This window comes from Sinohyriopsis cumingii, chromosome 7 (genome assembly GCF_028554795.1).
Source record: "Sinohyriopsis cumingii isolate HCF-2022 chromosome 7, ASM2855479v2, whole genome shotgun sequence".
Lineage (NCBI taxonomy): Eukaryota > Metazoa > Mollusca > Bivalvia > Unionida > Unionidae > Sinohyriopsis > Sinohyriopsis cumingii.
This window is the reverse complement of record NC_142967.1, coordinates 58,950,860-58,977,906: the sequence shown is the minus strand read 5'-3', so window position 1 is coordinate 58,977,906 and position 27,047 is coordinate 58,950,860. Positions and strand designations below refer to the sequence as shown.

Sequence of the window (27,047 nt, the reverse complement as noted above, 5' to 3'; positions counted from 1 at the left end):
GATGGGACATTAACAAGATGATTTTGATGCCCATAAGATCTTTACATACAACACAATGTGAGATCTTGATGTTGATGGAATGTGACACTGAATTGATTGTGGGCTTTTATGGCAGCAGTTGATGTGTTTTAGACCATTCACCAAATTGTCATATCTGACATAAAGTCTAATTTGTTGGGTGCTTTTCATACATTTGCAAGTGTTAACTTTTGCAGTCATGTTTAGTGTATAATGATACACAGAGCCCATGACTTCCATATAATTAGTTACTGTAGGGATGGAGCCAGAAAAAGATTTTATGAACACAATATAAAAAACACAACTCAGCTTATTGTGTATTAATTATCGTAATTCTTGTTTTACATAATAAATTCTTGTGTCATTCATTATGCCATGTTATATCCCAAACTTTTTTATTTCAGAATTGTTTTGGTCTAAATATATTGTATGCTCGATATGTTTTATGGTTAATGCGATCTCCCCCCCACCTTGTTTGTTTCTGCTAGAAAAAATAGGTAGGTGGACATTGTTTTAGTATTATTATTAATGCTGTTATTATTATTATTATTATTATTAGTTGTTGTTGTTGTTCTAGGGTTTAACGCCATTTTTCAGCACAAGATAGGCTATACATGGCAGTCAGTATAACTGGTGAAGAACCCTGGAAAACCCAGGGAAGAACCACCAACCCACGAGAAGCTACTGGCAGGCTTTCCCACATACCCACGCTAGCCAAGCCTTGGACTCGAACCCATGCAGACAGAGGTGAGATGGCAGTGATCCGGAACGGTGAGCGCTTTAGACCACTCGGGGCCTCATTTTTAGTAGTAGTAGTAGTATTTTTAATAGTAGTAGTAGTCATAGTAGTGGTACTTATACTCAAGCAGGATGTCCTCTGAATAAAGGATTTTCATCTGTAAATGTTACTATATTTATGATTTTCTGTTGTTATAATCAGTAAGTGTATAAAATTATGAGGTTAATATTTAATGAAATAAAGAAAATATGCCACTGCAATAAATATGCAGTATTTAGATAACTAGACTGAACAAACTTGTTTTGTTTAATTTTATTTTTGATGGTTGGGTGTAGGAATAATACCATTATCCTTTTCAATTAATAAACCATAAACCAATTCAGTTACTATGGCTTCCATCCTGACCTAAGGACATGTTTCCCACTGTTTGGAAACAAAATGTGTCATTCATAATTTCAGTAATTGCTAGAAAATTCATTGATTTAGAAGGCACATAAAAATGTATGTCAGTCTAAAACCAGTTTTTCTTGATGTGGAGGAGTGATTAGGAAAATGTGATAAAAAAATTAAGTCTTAAAATGTTTAGCATAAACAAACAAGTATAAAAAATTATACTATATAACTACATGTATGGAATAATAATTGCTTCACAACACTGGTTCCACCACTGCGACAATCATTTTCTGATGTGAAGGTATTTGGTCACTCTCCTCTAGTTTCCTTTTAGATGAATACCATACCCATAAAAATATTACACTTTTAGGAACATAAAAATAAAATGATTTGCAAATGATCGAGTTTCATATAATTGCTTGTTTTTGGCGTAGAAGTAATACAGATAATATTTTCAACTAAAAAATCCTAAATCAATTCATTGGCTTCCATCGTGACATGGTTCACACTACAGTTTGGAAATGGTTTCTAATTTCAGTAATTGTTATAAATATCATCGATGAAGTAACCAAGCTTAAAATCTTTATGTCAGTCTAAAATCGATTTTTCTTGATATGGATGAGTGCACTGGAAAATGCGATAAAAATTCAGTATGAAAATTTGTTATAATTAAATAAACTTGAATGAAAGTTATGCTACCTAATTATGAAAGAATAACTGCTTAACAACACTGGTTACAATATCATTATTTTCTGATGCAGACATGATTGGCCACCCTTGTATAGTTCCATTTTAGATGCATAAAATATTGATAAAAAAAATGTTACCTTGCATGAAATAAAAATAAAATGATTTTCAAATTAGGCATTAATTTATTTTGGTTTTGAAAACTGAGCAGCTACTAATTTTATTTCAAACCTGTAAATTGACAGCTGTTGATATTATGGATATTAATTCTTAAAAAAAAAACAAAAAAAAAAACAAATTAAGGGAGCTTCAGAGATTCGAACTTGGTGCAAAAATTTGGCACAATAATGCTATACCGTATAAGCTAATCAAGCCTACTTTGTTAAACCTGTATATCATGCAGATGACACATTTCTACCAAGTAGATTTATGTAAAGGCAGACAATTCCTTTGTTGTTTGTGCAGTTAATGCTTTAGTATTCAGGAATTAATATTGTTGCCATATGAAGAAAGACAAAATTTAATGAAAAAATATGCTGGTTGTAACCGTTATTTACATCTGGAAATTGACAAATTCGTTTAAAGATTACATGTACAGAATTACACTGTAATAGTGAGTGAATTAAACATACCAAATGGTAACAAGATGGAAATGAAGAAAAAACCCTGTTATTTATGTATAAAAGAAATGATATATATTATCCTATTATTTACAGCATGCTTTTGCCAAAAATTGGCAATGTAAAAGTACAATTCCATTTAATGTTTACTCCACATAGTCTTTGTTTACATATCGTTCCCATGGCCCCTTCAGCACCTCTTTGAAAAATCAAGTTCCCAAGGCAATTGAGAAAGAATATATGTGTGTGTGATTTGGATTTTTAATGTAACTTTAACAATTTTTCAGTCATATCACTATGATGTCTGCAGTGTGGCAGTTTATAGTGACGTCTAGCACTGGGTCATCATGCTGCAGACATGTAGCATGATGTCCCACCCAGTCACATTATCTTGACACCAGTCCGACCAGTCCTAACACTAACCTCTTAACGCTGAGCGCATAGCGAGGCACATGTAAGTACCATTTTGTAAGTCTTTGGTATGACTCAGCCGGGGATCGAACCCACAACCTCTTGCATCTGAGGTGGACGATCTAACCACTAGGCCACTGGAGCGGTATTAGAAAGAATAAGGAAAGAGAGAAATGAATGGATAACATTGTTTTTAAAATATCTGAATAATTATTATTCCAGGAATTTTTTTAATATAATAATGAAGGAACTAATACAGTACACTCTAGAAATGCGGGTCTAATTGCTCATGCGTAGCAATATGTAGGCAGCTACCATGCAACAGGGAAAACTTACAATGATACAAAGACAGCAAAATTCAAGAATTTTTTAGTTTGTAGTGATTAACGCAAGCTCTCATAAGTTAATGAGCAAGCCTGCACTAATAGATATTATTTCTAGTCTCAAATTGCTCAAATGTAGCATTTTCTCTTAAATTTCCAATACCAGCCTATGTTCAAAGGTTGTGTTTAGGTATGAAAAAGAAATTTATATGCATATTTAATGCAGAATGGGGTGTTTTACGCATCGAATAATACAATGAGACAAAGAGTTGTGATATTTACAAGAATTTTTTTTCTTCCATAAAAACAGGGACAGAAAATGGCCCTTACTCAATGTAGTCCTTTGAAAAAAAATAGATAATTTCTGATGCATTACAGTGTACAGCCAGAAAAGTTAGCAATCACTAAACCTGCAAACAGAAGGCACACTGCTGCAAGAGTACTGGCAGGCATGCTGAAGGCCATGCCATTTCCAGATGAAAAGATATTAAGATACTGACATTTACTTTCACATCATCAATGTCTTGCCAATACACCACAGCAACAGGTCAGAAATATATGCCCACATAACAGCATTCCCCCACCCCTCCCCTTCTAAGCAATTAAACTGCCATATACTGATCACAGCCAAGTTTTAATACTGCTATAAACTACAGATGTAATAGTGACATAAGATTATCAGTTGAAAAACACCTGTGAGGCTGAAACCTTGCTATGAGACAGAGGCTAAAAAGCAGGGCACTCTATAGCAAAAGTACATGCACAAAGTAAGTGCTGTGGATGATGCTGATACAAAACCAATGGCTGTGTCTCTGGTCATCAGTGTAGCAGATATTGGAATCTTATTAACCATCATTGCTTTCCCATTGTGATTGTCCTTTATATGATCTCTTTGAACTGTGGTCTGATTTCCAATGCAGGAAATTTTATTAGCCACTGCCTCACCATGAAAGCCAAAAAGTATAATAAAATCATTGTCCTGGCTGACAAAACACTGACCACATATCTAAGGATCCATTCAACAAGATCTCTAAAGAAGAGTTTAAGAATATAATAGATCTAGTTAATAAATATACAACAACGAAAAGTCTAATATGGCTTGTATCACATAAAGGCATACACTTCAGCACAAACACAAATTAAGAACAAACAAAAACGCAAAAGCTCATTTGGAGCTCCTGAAAAGCATCACTGGGAATTCATTACAAGTTGTGTGGTGTCAACATAAACAACAGCAATAAAACCGTTGGAATGAGTTTTCTGACTCCATGCTAGTATCCAGTACACCCTTACCATATGATGTTTTGAACATACAACTTCTGCAGGTGGTGGCATAGGAGCACTGGAATAATATTAATGATGATAATAATAATATCAATAATAATAATAATAATAATAATAATAATAATAAAGACTTTATTTAGAGAAGGTAACTCAATTAGATACAGAACTAATCTACCTTGAGGCCTTCTATCTGTTATGTACAATATATACAGTATATACAACATGATGTGAAGAATCTGGCTTGACACTAAATAATTAAGTGATTTTGAAAATCAAAGTATCAAGCCTGGAATGTATGCAAAGGCATCTGTGAACACAAAAATTCTTATGTTACATATTTAGGCTCGAATAAACAGTAACACAAGAAAGAGTGAAAACAACAAGCTTTGAAAAATTTAACAAATAATTTAGAAATGAAAAAATAGAACTTACAGTTTTAAGAATCAAATCCAAAAATAATCCAAGAATAATCCATGAATTAAATGTTAGAAATCCTAATAATGATATGTTCTAATGAATTCAAGTCCCTACAAATAATCCAAGATGGAAGGTGATGGCATATACTGTATCCTTTGTGGTGTTGTAATGTCTACAGTTCTGTGTTATTCACAAACAATAATCCAGTGTTTGAATTAATGAAATGTCTTTGTCCAAGAATTCTGTATAAGCACTCACATTTTTCCAGGAAAAAGAATTATCCTTTAGAATCCAAATAATTTAAATAAACATTAAAATGTAATTCCCAAAACAGGTCACAAACAGATGAACACAAGTGTTTTAAGCCCAAACTGAGAAAAATCTCTATAAACAATGATTATACAGTAACTCGAAATGCAAAACAAATTCCCAGAACCATCGAGAAGTATTTACATATAAAAGCACATAGTCCCAGTATGACCTTGACAAGAACCAAACATTTTGCTCAAAGAATAAGATAAAAATAAAAAAAGTTGTTTACTTCTCTCACTGATTTTTGAATTAAGGTCCAGAACTATGCCAGCTTTCGGTGTTTACAAATGAACAGTCATGGTCAAACTATTTTCTGGAAAAGTGTTGGGTTCCAAGTAAAAAAACTACATTATTTTGACATATAATGAAATTTTATTAAAAAAAGATTTTAAAACTTACAAACAATTAAATTAAATCAAATAAAAATTAAATATAATTAACAACATATATAAAGTATAAAATATCACCCAGCATTGAAAAATTCAACTGTGAAAATGATGCGAAATTACAGAAAAGAAGGTGGTATTTATTGTACATGTACTAGAACTGTTCAATTGTCTAAAGTTTTCATCCATTTGAGACACTGATTATGAAAAGAAGAAATGCTAGGAGCCTGCCTTATGTCACTGGGAACGTTATTACATACCAGTAGACCAGTATATTGAAAACTTTTTTTCAACAATTCCTTCGTTGGCCATGGTATAATGTAATTTTTACTTCTTATTGACCTTTAATTTGGAGTACCATCAGCATCTCTTTGGTGAAAGATATTGCTTAGATAGACAGGAATGGCTTTTCTTGATACTTTATACATCAATTTGGCCTTTCTAAGAAATATTCTTTCATGTACCATTACAATCTTTATATTATTCATTGCATTCTGGAAATTGTCTATACATTGATCTAGAATTAAATGGCAAGCCCTCTTTTGGAGTCTTAAAAGTGTTGTTAGGTTTGAATTAGAGATATTACTCCAAATTACATTACAACAGTCCAGATATGACTCAATAAAACTTTTATAAAAGATGACCCTATACTGAAGAGGAATGTATATTTTGATTTTCCTCAGTAGCCAAACATAAGAATTAACCTTTCTTGAAACATGTTTAATGTGCATAGACCAAGTTAGATTGTTATCTATGAATACACCAAGAATTTTATCATGTCATATTAAGGCTCACATTGTCAGATAGAACCAGGAGTTTGTCACTGTCTAGGCTTGCTCATTTTTGTTGCATTGTAACTAGTAGGGCTTTCATTTTTTTCTGTATTTATGATCATACTGTTTTCCTTGCACCATACTTGAAGTCTGTTGAGAACATCTTGTAAGTTATTTTCAAGTACCATTTGGCTTTACCCATCTCAGAGAGTGTAGTATCATCTGCACAGAGGTCAGTGGAAGAAAATGAAGTTCCAATCTTAAGAGGTAAGTCACTGATAAATAGAATGAATGACAGAGGTCCAAGGATAGAGCCCTGTGGTACTCAACAATTAATATTTTTACTTTGAGAAAGTTGACCATTTAAAGATACTTTTTGCACTCCATCAGTTAAGTAAGAAGCAAACCAGTTTAGGGAGTTTTCAATGCATGTACAGATTTTTAGTTTTTCAAGCAAAATTTCATGGCCTACAAGATCAAAAGCTTTATGAAAATTAACCATAATAGTTCCTACCATTTCTCCTTGATCTAATGCTTTCAGCCATTTATCAATCAAAGATACAAGTGCAGTTTCACAGGAGTGATTCTGTCGAAAGCCAGATTGATTATCATGAATATGATAATAAGTGTTCCAATAGTTGAGAAAAGATGTTTTTCTAGTAATTTGGAGAGACAAGGAAGGATAGATAGGTCTGTAGTTATTTACATCATCTTTTGTTCCCACTTTATGCAATGGTGTAACCCTAGCAGTCTTCCATGTTTGTGGAAATTTATTAGACCTAATACTTTCATTACAAATGAAAGCTATACTCTCTACAACTGCAGATGCAGCTACCTTTATTAGTCTTGGTCCAATCATATCAAGTCCTGTAGATTTACTATCATCCATTTTTTAATATATTTCAACACAAATTCTGGACTCATTTCAGGAATTTCAAACTTTATATTGTTTGGTAGTATTTTAGCACAAAAATGTTTGAGTTCCGGATGATCAGAAGAAGTTCTGGGTTGTTTAAGTTTTTCAGCAATTTGAATGAAAAAGTCATTAAAATTATGAGACATCAGTTGGATTATCGGTATAAATGCCATGAATGATTGAAGGATAAAAATTCAGTTTTACTCTTACATTTACCTGCAACAAACTCTGCAAACACTTTCCAGATAGCTTTTGGGTTATTTTGATTTTTATCCAGCACTTTTTTGTAGTGCACTTGTTTGGCTTGACATATCGTTTTATTAACTTTATTCCTCCAAACTCTATATTCAGATTGACTTCCTACTGATTTTAGTTGGTCTCTTTGCTTTATTGCTTCTAAACTTTCTGGGGAGATCCAGCCTGGCTGATGGTCTTTCTTTATCCTGAGTGTTTTTAAAGGGGTATGTTTGTTCACTATACCAATGAACAGACCTCTCCAAGTATCTAAAACGTCATCAATATCTTCAAAGATTTGGATTGTATTCCATGGAATCTGTTTCAGATCTTGGAGGAATTTAACAGTATCAAAGTTTCAAAAAGATCTATAAGTAATGGATTTATGGATATTACTTTTTTGTTGATTTGCCATTGACTTTACGTATTAGACAAATTGCAAAGGGGTCACTTATACCAATCTTTGGAACCATTACTTCCAAAACAATTTCTTTTGTATTGGTATAAATATGGTCTATACGCACTTTAGAGGTAGATATTACTCTGCTGGATTCATTTACAAGTTGCTCCATACCTAATGAAGCAATACAATCCATCCAATTCACTTTTATTTGATCATTAAGAAGGTCTCCGTTTATATCGCAAGAATGTAAAATTCTTTCTCTTCATTTGAAATTTTATCTACTTGAAGTTCAATCTGCATGTGATGATGGGGCTCTGTACACAAAACCTACTAAGTAGGGCTTAGCTTTTTCTGGAGTGATTTGTAACCAAATGGATTCTATTTCCTGTATTTATAGGTCCTCCTGTCTTTTAGAAATAGTACCATTTCTAACATACACAAGGATCCCACCACCGCCTGATTTCCTATCCCTTTGTTAAGGTTTGTCATAGCCATTGATATACAAGAAATTTTCACCCTGATTTTCTGCCAACATTGTTTCTGAGAATCCAAATAAATGGATATTATTATTTGGAGAAGTTAGCAGTAACTTCACTTGACTGATCCTTCCATGAAAACCCTGAATATTTAAATGACCTATGTGTAAACCTTTGCTAGAAACTCCTAAATTCATGAGATTAGTATTAATGCTATTAGAGGCACTCAAAGAGACATTAAAAGTATTAAAACTATGTTCACAATGATCATTGTTACAACTGTCATTACTGTATAACAAATTAGTTTTTCTACAACTGCATTTTCTACTTTTATAACCATTGTATAAATCTGAACTATCAGTCATATTTGAATCTGTACAAGTAGCTGGTAAGTTTCCACATTCAGAACATGCATCAGCAAGAGGATCAAATCTGTTTTGACAAGGGATGCCTGGCGTATATGACAGTCCTTGATAGATAGATTGGTCCTCCTGCTGAATAGAGTCTTCCTGTGGAGTTGAGATGGCCTCATTACCCTTTTCCTATTCTATAAATCTATTGTGAGTTTTGGCTTTGTGTCCAAAGCTACCACACTGATAGCATTGTATTGGCTGTCTGTGCCTGCATTTCTGTGCTGAATGTTTAGTCTTACCGCAGTAATCACATCCCAAAGTGTACTGACTGTATTGATATGGCTGACCATATTGTCTGATATTTTGACCTACATTGGGTTTATGGGGATGGATGAAGTTTGTAATGTGGCTGTTAGACCAGACTACACGAATGACTGCATTTATATTTTTTGCCAGCTTTTCCACCCTTTTGGTAGATGGGTGGATATTATCTCTTTTTCCAAACAAATGTTGCATCACTTGTCCCTCTTCGTCCATGAAACTTGTGTAATTATAAACAATATCACTCTTCCATTCACTTGCCACTCTTCGAATGACCTCATTTGATTTTGCTTATGGATGTAAGTAATTGGTCAAATAGTCCTTCAAAGAGTTCTACATCAGTGCCTTCACTGGCACTGTTGCCTCCAATATAGAGGACTATTTTAGTAAACTTGGAGAGATCATATATTTTTATATCTTCCAGTATTGTCTGTATTTTGGCACCTGAAATGGCATGCTTTCTAACACAGTGCCTCAGCCCTTTGTTGTTAATTCCATGTAAAATGGAACTACCAATAAGGAGGATGTCATCTCCGCTGGTTGAAGACAAAGTATTATGTTTACTTCATATTGATGTAGTTGGTCTGTATGGTGCTTTATTACTCTTAACTTTATCAATTCTCAGCTGAGTTGGTGGTAGAGCTGGATTGGACTTTCTTTTGTCAATAATTAAGGTGCCTGTACACTTTTACTTAGAGAAATAGGTTTAGGGGAAATGGTTTGTGAAATTGTCAGCTGAGAGTCAACTTGGTTTCTCTCTCTCTGGACAGCTAATATAAGCTTCTCATTTATTAGCCTGTCAGTCTGTTTTTGCATCCTGCCCACTTGCTTCTGGAGTGTTTGTATAACAGTCAGCAGCAGGTCAGTATTACACATACATGGAGAGTGTGGTCTATGATCTCTAGTAGGGCCCTTCGTAAGTGGCATAGGGATCAAAGCCCTTATAGTGCTATTCATTGCAGGAACCCTAGAAAATTGGTCAGCTCTCCCTCATCAGATAATTCTTGGTTTCTATGACTGCAACTCTCATTTGAGTCCACTAAACATGTGGAATTTAAACTGTCCTCACTCATAGGGTATTCTAAAAATAGATTAGTAGCCATTCTAGAAGGAATGTTACTGCCAACTAGCTAACTCCTACTATAGCAATTGTGGCAACTGTTAATAGTCAGAGAAGCAACGTCTATAAAAATAAATAAAAAACAATACATCTTTCTTGTTGTATGCCAGTAACCCTTCTAAACAGACAACTGAATACCTCACTATAATAAGCCCACAAGCAAAAGTCCCTCAAAGGAATTGAAACTACACTCAGGCTAAGAATAATTTCCAGGAATTTATAATCTGCCCATTCTTTCAACTCTGTGTTGAAACAATCTCTGAAATTCTTGACTAATAACAAGATTTTAAAATCAACTGCATTGGTGAGCATAGTGGATTTCAGATTGGCACCATTTTCATTTAAGACCAACAAAGACCAACAAAACATCACAAGATGTCTTCTGGCAGAAACCCCATGCTGCTGTGACTTTATATTTTGAATTACAGTGGTCCCCCTATTAAGCTGCCCTCCAGCTGGACACTTTTTATGGCCAGAATCTCTTGACACCAATGAGTTTGTGTAAAAAAGAAAAGTACTCCTCGAGAACAGCCACCCCTCCTGTGACCAGCTTCCAAAATATTAGTGCAAAAATGTAAAATTTAGCCCTCATTTGTTGTTGTTGATCTAGGGTTTAATGCCATTTTTCAGCACAAGATAGGCTATACAAGGCGGCCAGTATAACTGGTGGAGGAAGAACCCTGGAAAACCCAGGGAAGAACCACCGACCCACGAGAAGCTACTGGCAGGCTTTCCCATGTACCCATGCTAGCCAAGCCTTGGACTCGAACCCACGCAGACAGAGGTGAGATGGCAGTGATCCGGAACGGTGAGCGCTTTAGACCACTCGGCCACTCGGGGCCCCACACCCCTTATTTGTCCAGAACCAATACTGAATTCATACTATAAGGTAAGTAATCTGATTATCTCTGTCGATGTTTATTTCCCAATGTCAGATTTTCATTAGGCCTACTGAAAGAAGTGTTGGCTAAATTACATGCGCCATTAAGGTTAATATTATACCATTCTCCCTGAATGTCAACATTTACAGGAAATAGTCTCAGCAATGTTGTGATAGAGTTTTGGGCTTCATACAGCTGTTGAGATCTTCTCTTTGATGATTACAACCAGATGTAATTGTCAGAATCACAACATGCTCAACACAGCCTAAAGATAGATTTTGTGGATTAACACAGTGAGAGAAATTAACATTGAACAAAGCTGGATACCAGACAAAGACAGAAAAACCAGGTCACAGTACATGCCTCACTTCCTTTATAAACAAGTCATTTTGTCTTCTACAAAAGTTTTGTCTGCATAATTAAACTGCAGTATTGTCCAATTAACAAAATTAGAATAAATCATCACAAAACTTTAACATGTCAACAAGAAAAGGGAAAACTGTTACATTAAAAGAAAATAGTTGAAGTCATTCAACTCGGTACAAGAGTTCTTGCTGAAAAATTGTATGATAGAAAGACTCAAACAAACAACATCATAACAGATAAGGAGAATATTCTGCAGAAGTGGGAAAATAGAATAAATGGAAAGAGAATGATTCAAAATGCCAAACAATGTTTACACCAAGATTTTAATGTTGTTATTGAGTGGCTTTGCAATGCATATGCCAACAATACCCAACTTGCATTTCACACTTTATAAGAATAAAAACTATTATTATATGTTAACTTGAAATAAGTCTATTCTCAAGACAAGTAGAACCTTTTAATAATTCATGTTACTTTTAAATGAAGATATTAAATGCTTTGAAGTTATTTGTATCTTACTTACTATTTACATTACATATACTTTTCACAAATATAGTCTACATCTGGAAAGACCATCTGTCTTATATGGCCACTTTCTTGGTGCAAAAGAGATGGCCATATATGAGAAGGACTAATGTAGTAACAACATGATTTTCAAGATGGGGGTCATGGCAGCCATATTCAACATCAGACTGGCATTATTTCCATTAGTACCAAATGGACAAATCCTTTGGCAAAAACCCAATGTCAACATGATAAGCCATCTAAAAAGTTGGATCAGCACCATTTCATTTATGATGGTTTGTGGCTTTGTGGTTTTAATGCCATTTTTAGCACATGATAGGTTACACATGGTGGCCATAGAAACCAAGAAAACCCGCTATAGAATCACCAATCCTCAAGAAGCTACTGGCAAGCTTTCTCACATGCCCATATTTGGCCAGGCCAGAGATTAGAACTATTCAGGAGAGGTACCAATATCAACATTTTCAAGATGGCCAATGTGGAGGCCATATTGTCTATCAGATTGGCACCATTTTCATTTAGGATCAACTAGAAAGCATCAGAGGATAAGACCATCCATTCAGGAGCAGCAATAAAATCTTCAAGATGACCACTGTAATCATTGTATGGGACACTAGAGTGGTACCATTTTCATTAAGGTCCAATTCAACAGCATAACAAATCTTCTGCCAGTTAAAATCCCCTGCCAATGTGCCTTATTTCTCAAGAGAAGTAGTGATAACAAGATTTTCTCAATGTTCTTTGTGTCAGCCTGCCAAACATCAGATCAGTACTAGACATTTTAATAAGTTTTTCAATGACAAATTCATGTTCATATGACTATCCATTCAGGAGAAGGAGGAGCAATGAGATTTTCAAGACGTTTGCTGTAGTGACCATACTGGACATCAGATTTATACCATTTTCATTTAGGACCAGGGTTCGAGTCTCGGATTCAGCATAGGTGGGTATGTGAGAAAGCTTGCCAGTAGCTTCTCGTGGGTCGGTGGTTCTTTCCGGGGTTTTCCTGGGTTCTTCCTCCACCATTAATACTGGCCGCCATGTATAGCCTATCGTGTGCTGAAAAATGGCGTTAAACCCTAAAACAACAACAATTTAGGACCAACTGGACATGAAAATTGTCTTCTAGTGTAAACTTCATATCAATATGACTTTCTTCTCACGAGTAGTGAGTACGGACCAACTAGACATCGTAAGTCTTTTAGCGTCAGCCCCATGTTGATATGACTTTTTATTAAGAAGTAGTTTTTGATGGCCAAGGTGATGATGACCATATTCAATGTCCAAGTAGCACCTATGCCATTTAAAACCAATCAAAAATCACAAGAGTCTTCTGGTGAAAACCCTTATGTCAGTATGAACCCCTCAAGATATATTGCTGCAAATCCTAAAATGCGGTCAAAGTCATGGGTCACATTTTATTGTTTGAATTTTGTTTTATAAAGTGGCTTCCTCTTGAGCAACTGACCAGCAACTACTTGCATTATACAGCCAGATGACCATGGTACCAGTGAGCTCATGTTCAAAAGTACTCCTCATAGTTGGCCAGCTTTGAAACGTGACCAGTAGCCATTACATTAACCCTTTACTCCGCAACTACGCATAACTATGTTTTTACCTTTGCCCCCCATCTATGCATTTCTATGCTTTACACAGTGTATACTATTAACGGTCAATCTCTTCCAGTTAAATGTCGGCTGACCGCATGGTAACCACAGCAGGTCAAAACTACTAAATCATCTTTACTAACATCTGGTTTTAATGACGTATATTAGACTATATGAATCTAAATTTATTTGACAAATTATATGTAGAGGGCTTTCCCACGACCACATCCAAAATGGCGATGTTAATCAATGATAATACCTCAATTCGATGGAACTATTATGGCCTTTTCACATATGTAAGTTACTTATAAAAGTGTAATGTTTTCCAAATATGATGCTGAAGTTTACATTAATAATATCAATTCATAATGCCATTATGTTCTTTATGTTAAAAATCACATTTCTGAATGTGCAGCAAATATGGCAAGTCTTCTTCCATACACTGTTATGTATAATGGAGCTTTAAGGTGTTTAAAACATGAAATCGAACATAACTGTGGGGCATATAAAATAAAAATACAAAATTAAGAATAAGTGTTGTCAATTCTTCCATTCATTTCAATATGTAAAGTTTCAATCAAATCACATCACATATGATATTGGAAATTAAATTTTGTATTTAACTAGGGAATTCCCTGATTTTATCATGGCAATTTTGTCCTCATCTGTTGATTACAGTGATTTGTCTGGAAGCGAAAACAATTCTTCTGGATTCAGTTCCAAACAGAATACCAGATCTTATGAATAATGATGCCATTTAAAACGATGGATCTGAAATTTGTTCATCATATATCTACACTGTAATGTCATCAGGCTCAAATGACACTGATGATGATCAGTTAAACTGGTTTGCTGACAAGCAAGATAATGACAAAAGTCCATTTACTCAGCAGTCAGGAACATCACATAATTTACATGAAACAGCTCTAAAACTATACCATTTCCATTTATATTTTCCATTTGAAATGTTTTTAAAGATCATAAATGAAACAAATAAATTTACAGCTGAACAACAGGTGGATCATGAAACCAGTGATCCCAACTGGACAAACACCAGGTGATATGTTCTAGACATGGTGATCTTTCAAATATTGCACCAAGCTAGGAGAAAAGAGATGAAAAGAAACCAAATTTGGCTGTGTCACTTGCAACATCCATCTCTGCAGCTTAGAATGTCACAGCCTGTTTCATCAAAGCATGTTCATTATAGAGGAGTAGCTGTGATGTGCTCCAATACAACTGCAGAAATTTTTTGTTCCTATCATGTTTGGGTAACTTTCCCCAGCACAAAAGTCTGAAAATGAGATTTCCTAAATAGTTTATATTTATATTTAAGATCAGCTCTTCAATGAATTGAAACAGCATTAGGCCTTTTTTTCTTATAAACACTTGTATAACTAGATAGATTTAATAACCTGTAACCACATCATTAATGACAAATAACAAGAACACACTTTAAAATATGTTTGTCATAACCTTTAATATGCCAATGTATGGAAAACAGGCCAAGTGAACAAACAACTTGAGAAAATATGTTTTTGTAAAAGCGATTTAATTGATGTTTATTTTACATTATTATAACATCCACTAGTACATACATGTACAATAAATATAAGTTTAGAAAATTAACACATCAATCACATCACACTATGTACATATACATGTATGTACTGTACATACATTTATTATGTCAATTTCCTGAAGAAATCTGTAACCTTTGTTTGCCTGGATTCTTTTTGGCGAATCTATCTGCAATGATTATTGACAGTGGCCACAGATTCTCAAGGGCTCCACTATTGTGTTTTATTGTTGATGTCTGCTCAAATATGAAATTAATGCTGCTATGCTGTCCTTGGTTTGGTTGATGGTAATGTGTTTTCCCTCTGAGTCGGTAGTGGCATCATTGTCTTCTTCATTAGGCTAAGCATTGCCTGGAACCTCATCTCTAGATACCAGTGTCAAAATGTCGTTATTGTTGAGTTGTTACCCTGTCTCTTCCATGTCGTCTATCCGTACGTATTCCTTGGCAGACATCTCACCCTGGGTGGAAAGGCTTCTTATTAGATCTCTGAGCTCACATAATGGCACGTCATCTCCATCATCAATATCTTTGACAGTAGTGGTTGGTGTTGGTATGATCTGTACATGTCTAATACCGTGTGTATTGCCTGCCTAATGTCCACAGTTTGAACCTTGCCTTGCTCAGCACAGTCAATGTAATGTCTAACCAGTTGTTTCCTGTAGTTGGCCTTGAATGCATGTATTAAGCCAGCATCCACTGTCGATACAAGTTTTAAATTTATTTTACACTTTGGTCCCTGATTTTGATTTCCGGATCTGGAACGTGGATTTCTTAATTAAAAGAGCAAATTAACATTTAGGAATTCCACTCCCATTTAATTATGTCCAGATAGCGAGGTTTGAGGATAAATGGAGTCCGAATTAATGAGGCTCCACTGTAAATAGTTAACCATCAATAATTCAACTTTTGCATGCAACAGAACAGTCAGCATGATTAGACCAGATTTTCATAAATTAATAATAAACTGTATTCTGTCTTGAAACAGTTTTTACCATCCTCCACCCAAAGTATTTCAACAAATTAAATACCACCATTATAATGCAATAATGTTACGCTCATCAAATATTCTAATTTACAGCCAATGCTGAAGGAAATTGTACTCTGCTATCATGTATTCTTAAAGGCAACATGGGCTGCAAATACAACTTCATTTTACTAGGTAGTATATTGAAAAGTAAAATAACAGCACATGACGAAAAGTCATTATCAACTATTCCCCCTACTCCCCTTTGCAATTATTTGCAACTTTGTGCTCCAACACTAAATACTACCGTGTTTGTTGCAATACACAAATTATAAATGCTGTGCAGAGAGCTCCTATGCAGTTGAATGATTCACATCCTGTCGAAAACATAATGTTATGGATGTATTTTTCACATGCTAATATTGATGCATCTAATGTTCTTCTGTAAAGAAGCAAAATATGTTTACTTGGTCTCTTAATCAAGAAAAATAAATGCCAAAAAAATAATTATCAATTCCAATTTAATGGAAGCCTTCAACATGTAGCTTCACTTAGGCAGAACATGGAAACTTCTAAAGGGCACTCCAGTGAGATGGACTTTTGCGAAGGCTACTTAGTTTACTAATGTAAAAGTGCTTAAATTATGCAAACAGCACAATAAAATTCACTAAAAATTAAATAAGCTAAAAATGTTATAACTTACCATATTTCATTCATGGAATATGTAAACCCATGGATACAACATCAAACAAACTTACCATGACCTTTCTTAGTGCCCTTTGATTGTTCTGCCAGAGCATTGATGACGTTTCCCAGTGTACTCAGTGATAGGTTTATTTTGGAACTCTCCTTCAGTCTGTCTCCTGTAGCTCCTGAAGAAGCTACTCTCTCACTGAAATTTATAAAAGACTTAGATGAAAATTCTCAAGAATTTTGTGATCCTTACTTTTCTTCTTATATTCTAGCCTTTAATTTTCCATATGAATGGTGAATTAGCAAAATGTAACCTCTTTATAGTTAATTTTCCATATGAATGGTGTAGCAGCAAAATGTAACCACTATATAGTTAATTTTCCATATGAATGGTGTATCTGCAAAATGTAACCACTATATAGTTAATTTTCCATATGAATGGTGTATCAGCAAAATGTAACTACTATAAAGTTAATTTTCCATATGAATGGTGTGATAGCAAACTTTATCTACCTTATAAGCAATTATCCATATGAATGGTATCTGAGCAAAATGTAACCACTTTATAGTTAATATTCGATACAAAAAGTGTGTCAGCAAAATGTATCCCCTTTTCCATAAGAAAAGGGCATGTCAGCAAAATATAACCACTTTATAGTCAATTTTCAATATGAACTTTTGTTGTGTCTCATCATACTATCTTTTAAAGATGCTGGATGGAGATAAGTTACACTGGCATAAAATAATCTTTTGACTGTCATTAATGACATTTGACAATTTCAATAATAACTTCAGACACCAGATAACAAAGTTTAAAAAAAAATATACATTGATTCATCAATGTATCACAAAACTATGGTGTAACCAGAATTAAAACAAATAAAAAAAAGTTCTCTATTCAAATATTTCTTGAATATATTCCAATGTTAATAAAGCTATCAAATCTTTATTTCTTTGTCAACTGGTGCACTAAACAAAACCCCTAAAATAACAGTCATCTAAATAATGACATGTAAATGACACCTAGGTGAAGTATTTGTGGATTAAGACTAAAGGATCTGATAAATGAGAGTCTTATAGCTTCAATCTCATTATCAGTAAACACTTTCATTTAGTGCTGAAGATGGAATAATCATAAAGACAGGTAATAATTCTCTAATAATTGTTCAATTAAATGCAGCAATTATCTCCAACAATTCTCTAGGAAGTGATTTGTTCACAGAGACAATGACTCGGACATGTGGCCAATTTAATTTAACTAAATTTGCATACACTGATTGATATAATCGATCTGTCAGTACCTGGTGTATTTGAGAACCCACTGTATTTTGCTACCTCTGCTTCTCAAAATCATGATACAAGTAGATGAAACTGCATTTTTTGCCTGCATAAGTTGGAATTAATAACTTGTAATCAGGTTTTCTTAAATTTGTTACATAGTTTGTTTTAACCCAGCTGCTTAAAGAATTTATACATCTCATCTCCAGAAGCTTCAATTTAAAAATTATTTTCTGTGAATGTAAAGAAGACCAAGTACATAATTACATAAATTATTGGGCAGTATAATTTATTACAATCTTCAATGGCAAATTCTTGCATACAAAATATTGTCATGTTTATGTAATAATGTTGGTCTTTCTTTCATACTTTGGTACCACAACAATGATCTACAAATGTGATCAAAAATGCATTTATTTCATTTTTTAGATTATTTTTTTCTCTAAAAAGGTATTGTTGTTGTTGTTGTTGTAGGGTTTAACGCCATTTTTCAGCACAAGATAGGCTATACATGGCGGCCAGTATAATTGGTGGAGGAAGAACCCTGGAAAACCCCGGGAAGAACCACCGACCCACGATAAGCTACTGGCAGGCTTTCTCACGTACCAACGTTAGCCGAGGCTGAGACTCGAACTCACGCAGACAGAGGTGAGATGGCAGTGATCCGTAACGGTGAGCACTTTAGACCACTCGGCCACTCGGGGCCTCCTCTAAAAAGGTATACAACTTCTGCTAATTGTAGGGCACACAAAGGCTGTTGCAGAAAATCTATGCCAGCTAATAATCTCACCAACTCTCAGTTGTCCATTCATTGAAGGTGTTGAAATTTCACACCTGTTTACTGGATTTATTGGTTTGTTTTGTGGGATTTAACTGCATTTTTCAGGACATGTGAAGCCAAGCATGTATTCAATTAATTGTTATTAAGTGTATTTACTTTGTTGAGGAAAGAAGATAATGGGATCTTCATACAGCAGACTGTGAGGTAATTTCATTTATACAATAGAAATCTGTGACCCATGATGACTTAACAAACTTCATAGAGTGGCCCCTCCCTGCTAAAACTGTTGTGGTTCTAACCCTTCAGGAGAGAGGTGAGATGGGAGTGATATGTAATGGCAAGCACCTTAGACCACTCAGCCACCTGGGGTTGTTGCTGTTGTTGTTGTTATAGGGTGTAACACCATTTTTCAGCACAAGATAGGCTATACAAGGCTGCCAGTATTAATGGTGGAGGAAGAACCCAGAAAAACTCCAGAAAGAACCATTGACCCACGAGAAACTACTGCCAAGCTTTCTCACATGCCAACACTGGCCAAGTCTGAGACTTGTACCCATGCAGACAGAGGTGAGATGGCAGTGATCCGTAATGGTGAGCACTTTAGACCACTCAGCCACTTGGCACCCCACCACCTGAGGTCATTGTTGGATTGAAAAATATATATTAAGTCTCCAATATAGTTAAAACAGCAACGGTAAGTCTGAAGATCAACAAAACATTTATTTTCAAAACTTCTCATGGTTTAACACTTTGGAGCTCATTTGATATGAGGAACAAGCCTACAAATCTGTGAGAAGGCACTGAAGACATTTATATGACCCATGTTCTATGCCATCAACTTGCCATAGTATATATCTTTTTACAGGCACCTGAATGACAATAATCAGAAATGTTTTAAGAAGAAAGGACAGTAACTCTTAAAAAAATTGTTTGAGAAAGTGTTTTGTCAGTTTGTCTTTCTTCTGGTGATACTAATAATATTTACCAAGTTTCATAGCAATCCATGAAAAAATGCACTAACTTGCTGCTTTATCATTATGATTTGTGTCATACACTGTATTAGGCTATACAAGTACAAAGGGGGAATGACTTGATGTGATGTGATGTGATTTGGATTTTTAATGTAGCTCTAACAATTTTTCAGCCATAATGCTACGATGTCTACAATGTGGCAACTTATAGTGATGTCTAGCACTGGGGCATCATGCTGCAGACATGTAGCATGTGGGGAATAACTTGAACAAAAATTGCACAAGCAAAGTTATTTGACAATGTGTGCATCTTCAGTTGATGATCATCATATTTACCAAGTTTCATGGCAAACCATCAAAAATTATAGGACTAGCTGTACAAGACTCAGTCATAAACTGCTACAAAACTAAACAATTATGAACTTAATAACAAAAAAGTAAAGTCCCAAGCAGGAACTGCCACTCTAAATGTCCAAAAATAATTTTCAGGAATTCAAGATGAGACCATTTCTTCTTTTTAACTGCTGATATTCTTGAGTGATAATATTTTCACTATGGCCACAAAACTGGATGAATGATCAGCACAATTTAAGACGGACCAGACACAGTTAAAAGACTATTGGCAGAAACTGCATGGTGATGTGACTATCAATTCAGGAAAATTAATAACAAGATTCTCAATATGTTCTTTGTGGCAGCTTTATTTGAGGGTCACACTGGCACTATGTTCATTCAGGACCAACTAGATAGTATGATTAGTTCCATATCAATATCACTTACAATTTAGGAAGAGTAGCAATAGCAAGATTTTCATTATGTCTGACATGGTGGCCATATGGATGGCAGATCAGCACTTAATACCATCAAGACACAATTAGAAATCTTTTGGTGAAAGCCTAGTGTTGATATGACTTTTCATCTAGAAAGAGTAGCAATGGGATTTTCAAGATCTACTGAATATCAGAACTCCACAATTATTTATTCAAGTCCAACTTGACACCATGAAATGTCTTTCAGCATAAATTCCATGTTGGTATGTCCAGCCATTCCAAAGAATTAGTGACAAGATTTTCAAGATGGCTTCTATGGTAGCCATATTTTCTGTCAGATCAGTACAATTGTTTTAGGACCAACTAGTTAATTAGCCTTTCTGTGAAAACTCCATGTTGACATTCAGATGGAGTACCTATAACCTGGTTTTCAAGTTCGCTGCTGTGGTGGCCATACTGGCAGCATGATTCTCATTAGAACAAACTAAACATCATAAGAAGCCTTCTAGTAAAAACAACACGCCAATATGACTTTCCATTCAGGATGAGAAATGACAAGATTTTCAAGGTGGCCATACATATCATCAGGTTGGTACAATTCTCTTTTATGACCAACTGAACATCATCAGTCAATCATTGAAACCCCCCATGTTGATGTTACCATCCATTAAGCCAATCACTGAAACCCCCATGTTGATGTTACTATCCATTCAGTCAATCAATGAAACCCCCGTGTTGATGTTACTATCCATTCAGTCAATGATTGAAACCCCCATGTTGATGTTACCATCCATTCAGTCAATCATTGAAACCCCCATGTTGATGTTACCATCCATTCAGTCAATCACTGAAACCCCCATGTTGATGTTACCATCCATTCAGTCAATCACTGAAACCCCCATGTTGATGTTACCATCCATTCAGTCAATCATTGAAACCCCCATGTTGATGTTACCATCCATTCAGTCAATCACTGAAACCCCCATGTTGATGTTACCATACATTCAGTCAATCACTGAAACCCCCATGTTGATGTTACCATCCATTCAGTCAATCATTGAAACCCCCATGCTGATGTTACCATACATTCAGTCAATCATTGAAACCCCCATGTTGATGTTACTATCCATTAAGCCAATCACTGAAACCCCCATGTTGATGTTACCATCCATTCAGTCAATCACTGAAACCCCCATGTTGATGTTACCATCCATTCAGTCAATCATTGAAACCCCCATGTTGATGTTACCATACATTCAGTCAATCACTGAAACCCCCGTGTTGATGTTACCATCCATTCAGTCAATCATTGAAACCCCCATGTTGATGTTACCATCCATTCAGTCAATGATTGAAACCCCCATGTTGATGTTACCATCCATTCAGTCAATCACTGAAACCCCCGTGTTGATGTTACCATCCATTCAGTCAATCATTGAAACCCCCATGTTGATGTTACTATCCATTAAGCCAATCACTGAAACCCCCATGTTGATGTTACCATCCATTCAGTCAATCACTGAAACCCCCATGTTGATGTTACCATACATTCAGTCAATCATTGAAACCCCCATGTTGATGTTACCATCCATTCAGTCAATGATTGAAACCCCCATGTTGATGTTACCATCCATTCAGTCAATCACTGAAACCCCCGTGTTGATGTTACCATCCATTCAGTCAATCATTGAAACCCCCATGTTGATGTTACTATCCATTAAGCCAATCACTGAAACCCCCATGTTGATGTTACCATCCATTCAGTCAATCACTGAAACCCCCGTGTTGATGTTACTATCCATTCAGTCAATCACTGAAACCCCCATGTTGATGTTACCATCCATTCAGTCAATCACTGAAACCCCCGTGTTGATGTTACTATCCATTAAGCCAATCACTGAAACCCCCATGTTGATGTTACCATCCATTCAGTCAATGATTGAAACCCCCATGTTGATGTTACCATCCATTCAGTCAATCATTGAAACCCCCATGTTGATGTTACTATCCATTCAGTCAATCACTGAAACCCCCATGTTGATGTTACCATCCATTCAGTCAATCACTGAAACCCCCATGTTGATGTTACCATCCATTCAGTCAATCACTGAAACCCCCATGCTGATGTTACCATCCATTCAGTCAATCACTGAAACCCCCATGTTGATGTTACCATCCATTCAGTCAATCATTGAAACCCCCATGCTGATGTTACCATCCATTCAGGAAGAATAGTGATAACAAGAAGACCACTGTAGCTGCCAAAATGATGTCCAAGCAGAGCCATTTTCATTTAGGACCATCTAGACATCAAAAGAAGTCTTCTAGTTACAACCCCATATTGATATGACCATTCTGGAGAAGAAGCAAAAAACTAGATGTTGAAGAAGTCTACTGTTGTGGCATTTGTATGTCTGAGCAGGACCATTTAGGACAACTAAACAGTGGGATGAATGTGTATGTAAATTTTCATTGCAATTTTCCTATTAGTTTAAGCACAGAAACAAAATCAAACTTGTGTAAAAGGAGTGACAGATGTTGGATGATAGGCCATCAAATAAGCTCTTCTAATCTATGACTGGTAGTGTTATAAAGCACACAAAAAAGTGATTTGTTGCTATGCACATGTTCGGGAAATTACCATAATATTCACGAAGTTTCATGACAATTGATCAACAATAGTCACTCTATAGAACTTACACTCTACTGTCCCAAAAGAATTTCCAGGAGTTCACAATAGAACCATTTTTTTGTAACTGCTGAGTGTCAAATCCATCTCTGTCATTCTTGAGTAAAAAGATTTTCAAATTAGAACCTGTGGCAACTATGCTGAATGTTAGATCAGCATCATTTCATTGAGAACAAAGAATACTCCATTTGAAAACATTTGATGACAATCCCATGTTGATATGATCATCCATTCATGAGATTTTCAATATGTTCACTGTAGAAGCAATATTTCAAACCAGATCTACACCATTTTCATTAAGGACAAACTAGACATCATAGTCTTTGGAAAAATATCCATGCTGAGATGACTGTCCATTCAGAAAGAGTAACAATAATAAGATTTTCAAGATGACTGCAACGGTGTCCACTCTGGATGTCAGATTGTCACCAAAATTGTGGCAGCCATTTTTGAGGGTCAGATGGGGACTGTTTTCATTCAGGGCAAACAAGGCATTGTCTTCTGGTGAAATCCAATGTCAAGATCACTTTCCATATTGAAGAGTAGCAAAAGCAAGATTTTCATGATGTCTGCCATGGTGGCCATAATGGATGTCAGATCATTATCATTTAAGTACCAACAGGACATCATAAGAATCCTTCTGGTGAACAACCAATGTTTGATCCAACTTTCCATCCAGAAGGTGCAGAGACAAGATTTTCATGATTGTGGTGGCCATCTCAGATATAAGATATGCACAGATTTATTTAAGACCAACTAGACACCATAAGAAGTCCTTTGGCGAAAACCCATTCTGACCAGACTTTCTGATCAGGGGAATAACTGTAACAAAATTTTCAAGATGGCTACTATCACAACCATACTAGATATTGAAGAAGAACCATTTTTATTTAGGACCAACTAGACCCTGGGATGAATGTGTCTGAATAGTTTCATAACACTCCTTCAAGTAGTTTAGAAATAATGATAACAAACTTGTCCTAATGGACAGATGGACATCAGATGATTGACAACAAATGACAGACATCATATAAGCTCTTTGGGTCTACAACCAGAGAAACCTGCAGAACTAGTTGCATTCACAATATTGTGTCATTGCTGCATTATTTCAAAAAGACAAAAACGGAAAGACCTCTAATAAAAACTGTGCAAGCAAATCACATATTTGTTGATATGTGAACCTTCTGATAATGACAATCATATTTTACAAAGTTTCAAGGCTGCCACACAACATCAATAACCACATTTCTAGCTGCATTCCTAAGTGCTGGACAGAAGGATGGACACATGGACATGAGGATCATTACTATACACCCAAACCTACATAGATATATAAAAATCACTTTTATAAAAATAAACAAAATTACAACAGAACTAATGAAACATGGAAACATAAGAAATAATAAAACAAGAGCAAAACTGTTCTAGTTAGTAATCATCCACAAGTCAACTATAATTTTGCTCTTTTGTTTCTCTGAATGTTATTACATACAATTTCATAAATTACAGGCTGCTGCATTAATTTTCAGCATAAAATGTCTGGCATGAGCCACCAGAATATCTTAATCCCTAAAATATATATATATATATATATATATATATATATATATATATAAGAATTTATACTGAAAATTGAGGTAGTTATCTCTTGGATACACATGATACTGGACAGCAAATCTCATACTAGTAGGGTTGATGATCTAAACACGACATTTGGAAAAGTTAGATTCAATGAACAGACTTTACCTTCCAGCAAGATCTACCAGGTTGACTATGGACGTCTTGGTCATGCTTTGCCCCGACTGATTAGGAGTTTTCTGCATAAATGTGATTGCTACTATGGTATGGGCTCGACTAAAAGAAACAATATAATCACATGTACCATAATAGCACAATACTTTTAAATCAATCATTTTTTTAATCCTTTTTATTATGTTAAGCACAATTATGACATAGAATATAGGAATTTCCCATATGAAATACGATTATGATATCCCATATGCTGCATCATAATCCTCAATGTCAATAATAGCTTTTGAAAATAAGCTTTATTTTATGGCTTGAGATAACACTAAGGAACCCTGCATTTCACAAATCTGGTTGCATCATGGCATCTAGTTACATGTCTTAGATATTCCCCAACTTCCCGATGAGACATTCCAAATGTGTTCCAAATGTATAATGAAGTACTTTACTAAACATTTAATAACCACTTTTATGTGAAGTTTCTTTGTTGATTTGCATCTTGTCTATTTTGGTCGAATTTGGAAGCTAAACAATCAGTGTGTCATGCACTGAAATTATATATTGAATTCTCATTGGTGTTTAATGTTTGTTTTGGTCCAGGGTAAAAAATAACCACCAATCAGAACTTAATGTAACTTATTCCCCGAATGACAAACAGGAAGTATTGATATAACAACAGAGAAACTTCATGCAACAGTTGTCATTATCTGTAAAGTACTAAACAGAGATGCTGCCAGGGCATATTATTGCACAAATCATGCAAACTTTGTACAAATTCGCGCACTTGGAGAGCAGTAATGCTGGAAAAATTAAACTGAAAGTTGCACATATGAAAATGTGCATTTTACAATTTTTATTTAACCATTTACCCTTAACATGATATCGCGACATAATCATGTCTGTAGAGGTATCATAGGATTTGTTATTACATCTGTTTTTAAGGTAGGAAACTATTTATCTATCTGCACATCTGGGTTCTTCAGCTTGATTTGACTGGCACATAGTGCCATGGAGCAAGCCTTATGTCGAACCTTTAAAACTTGCATTAAATATGTTTTACAAATGCGTGTTTAAAATATGGGCTACCTAGAAAAACCAAAAATGATTCATTCCAGTGTGCTTCATCTTCAGATGATGATTTCATTTGGCAAATACTGGCAGATGATAGTGATGATGACAGTACTTTTTAAAGTTATAAAGTGTATCAGATAATTGGTACTGTGAAAATGTTAATGGAGATACTAGTGAGTGATTTTGAGACTGAAAATGGTGTTATATACAAGTTTAATGTACATGCTGGGTGGACAAAAACAGAGGCATGCAAGTTAATCCTCCGTTCAGCAGTATTTTGAAACTAAATGTAGAAAAGGCAGACAACCAAGCGTAAATGAAATACAGACAATTTAAAAGTAGAATGCCATTTTCATTTCTTAAACAATTTAGCCACAAAACTATATATCCCTATCATGGTTATGATAAACTGATTAAGTAAGATTGAAAAAAATAAGAAATTATGAAAATAATTTATTTGATCAAAATACCTCTGTCTAAACAAGTTGTCCATGGTATGGATGGACCTAAGACCCTAATACAGCATTATGGAACTGATAAGAAATTTGGCATAGTAGTCAGTAAAGCACTGATTCAAGAAGACAGAGTTTATCTTAGTGAAAAATCTTACTTTGGAGCAGACATATCCAAAAGATATTATCTGTGAGCTCTGGATAATTGTACATAAGAACCATAAAGAACAGTTTCCCAACTTATTCAAGCTGGCGAAGCTAGCTAAGTATATGCCCCTACTGACAGTGATAAGAGGGCTCTCAGCACATAACAATATTTATACACCGATAAGGAAGAGATTACACTCAGAAACAATCAACCGATTAATGCTTAAACAACCAAAGGAAACATCTTTTAAAGATTTTGATTTCAACAGACCCCTAACAGAGTGGAGCAGGAAAAAAAAGAGATGAATACAGAAGTATTAGGTAAATGCTGAACTATG

At 35.1% G+C, this 27,047-nt stretch overlaps 1 protein-coding gene across 2 annotated transcripts in view; it reads right to left on the bottom strand.

The window, feature by feature from the left end:
- LOC149795336 (kinesin-like protein KIF28) overlaps window positions 1–27,047 on the bottom strand; it is a 206,148-nt gene that overhangs the window by 160,190 nt on the left and 18,911 nt on the right. For both annotated transcript variants that reach the window (XM_089965111.1, XM_089965110.1), the window contains exons 6-7: window positions 25,040–25,147; window positions 16,870–17,003 (exon numbers count right to left, since the gene is read on the bottom strand). In XM_089965111.1, the coding sequence (XP_089821237.1) occupies window positions 16,870–17,003; window positions 25,040–25,147 (242 nt within the window). The remainder of the gene's footprint in view (window positions 1–16,869; window positions 17,004–25,039; window positions 25,148–27,047) is intronic.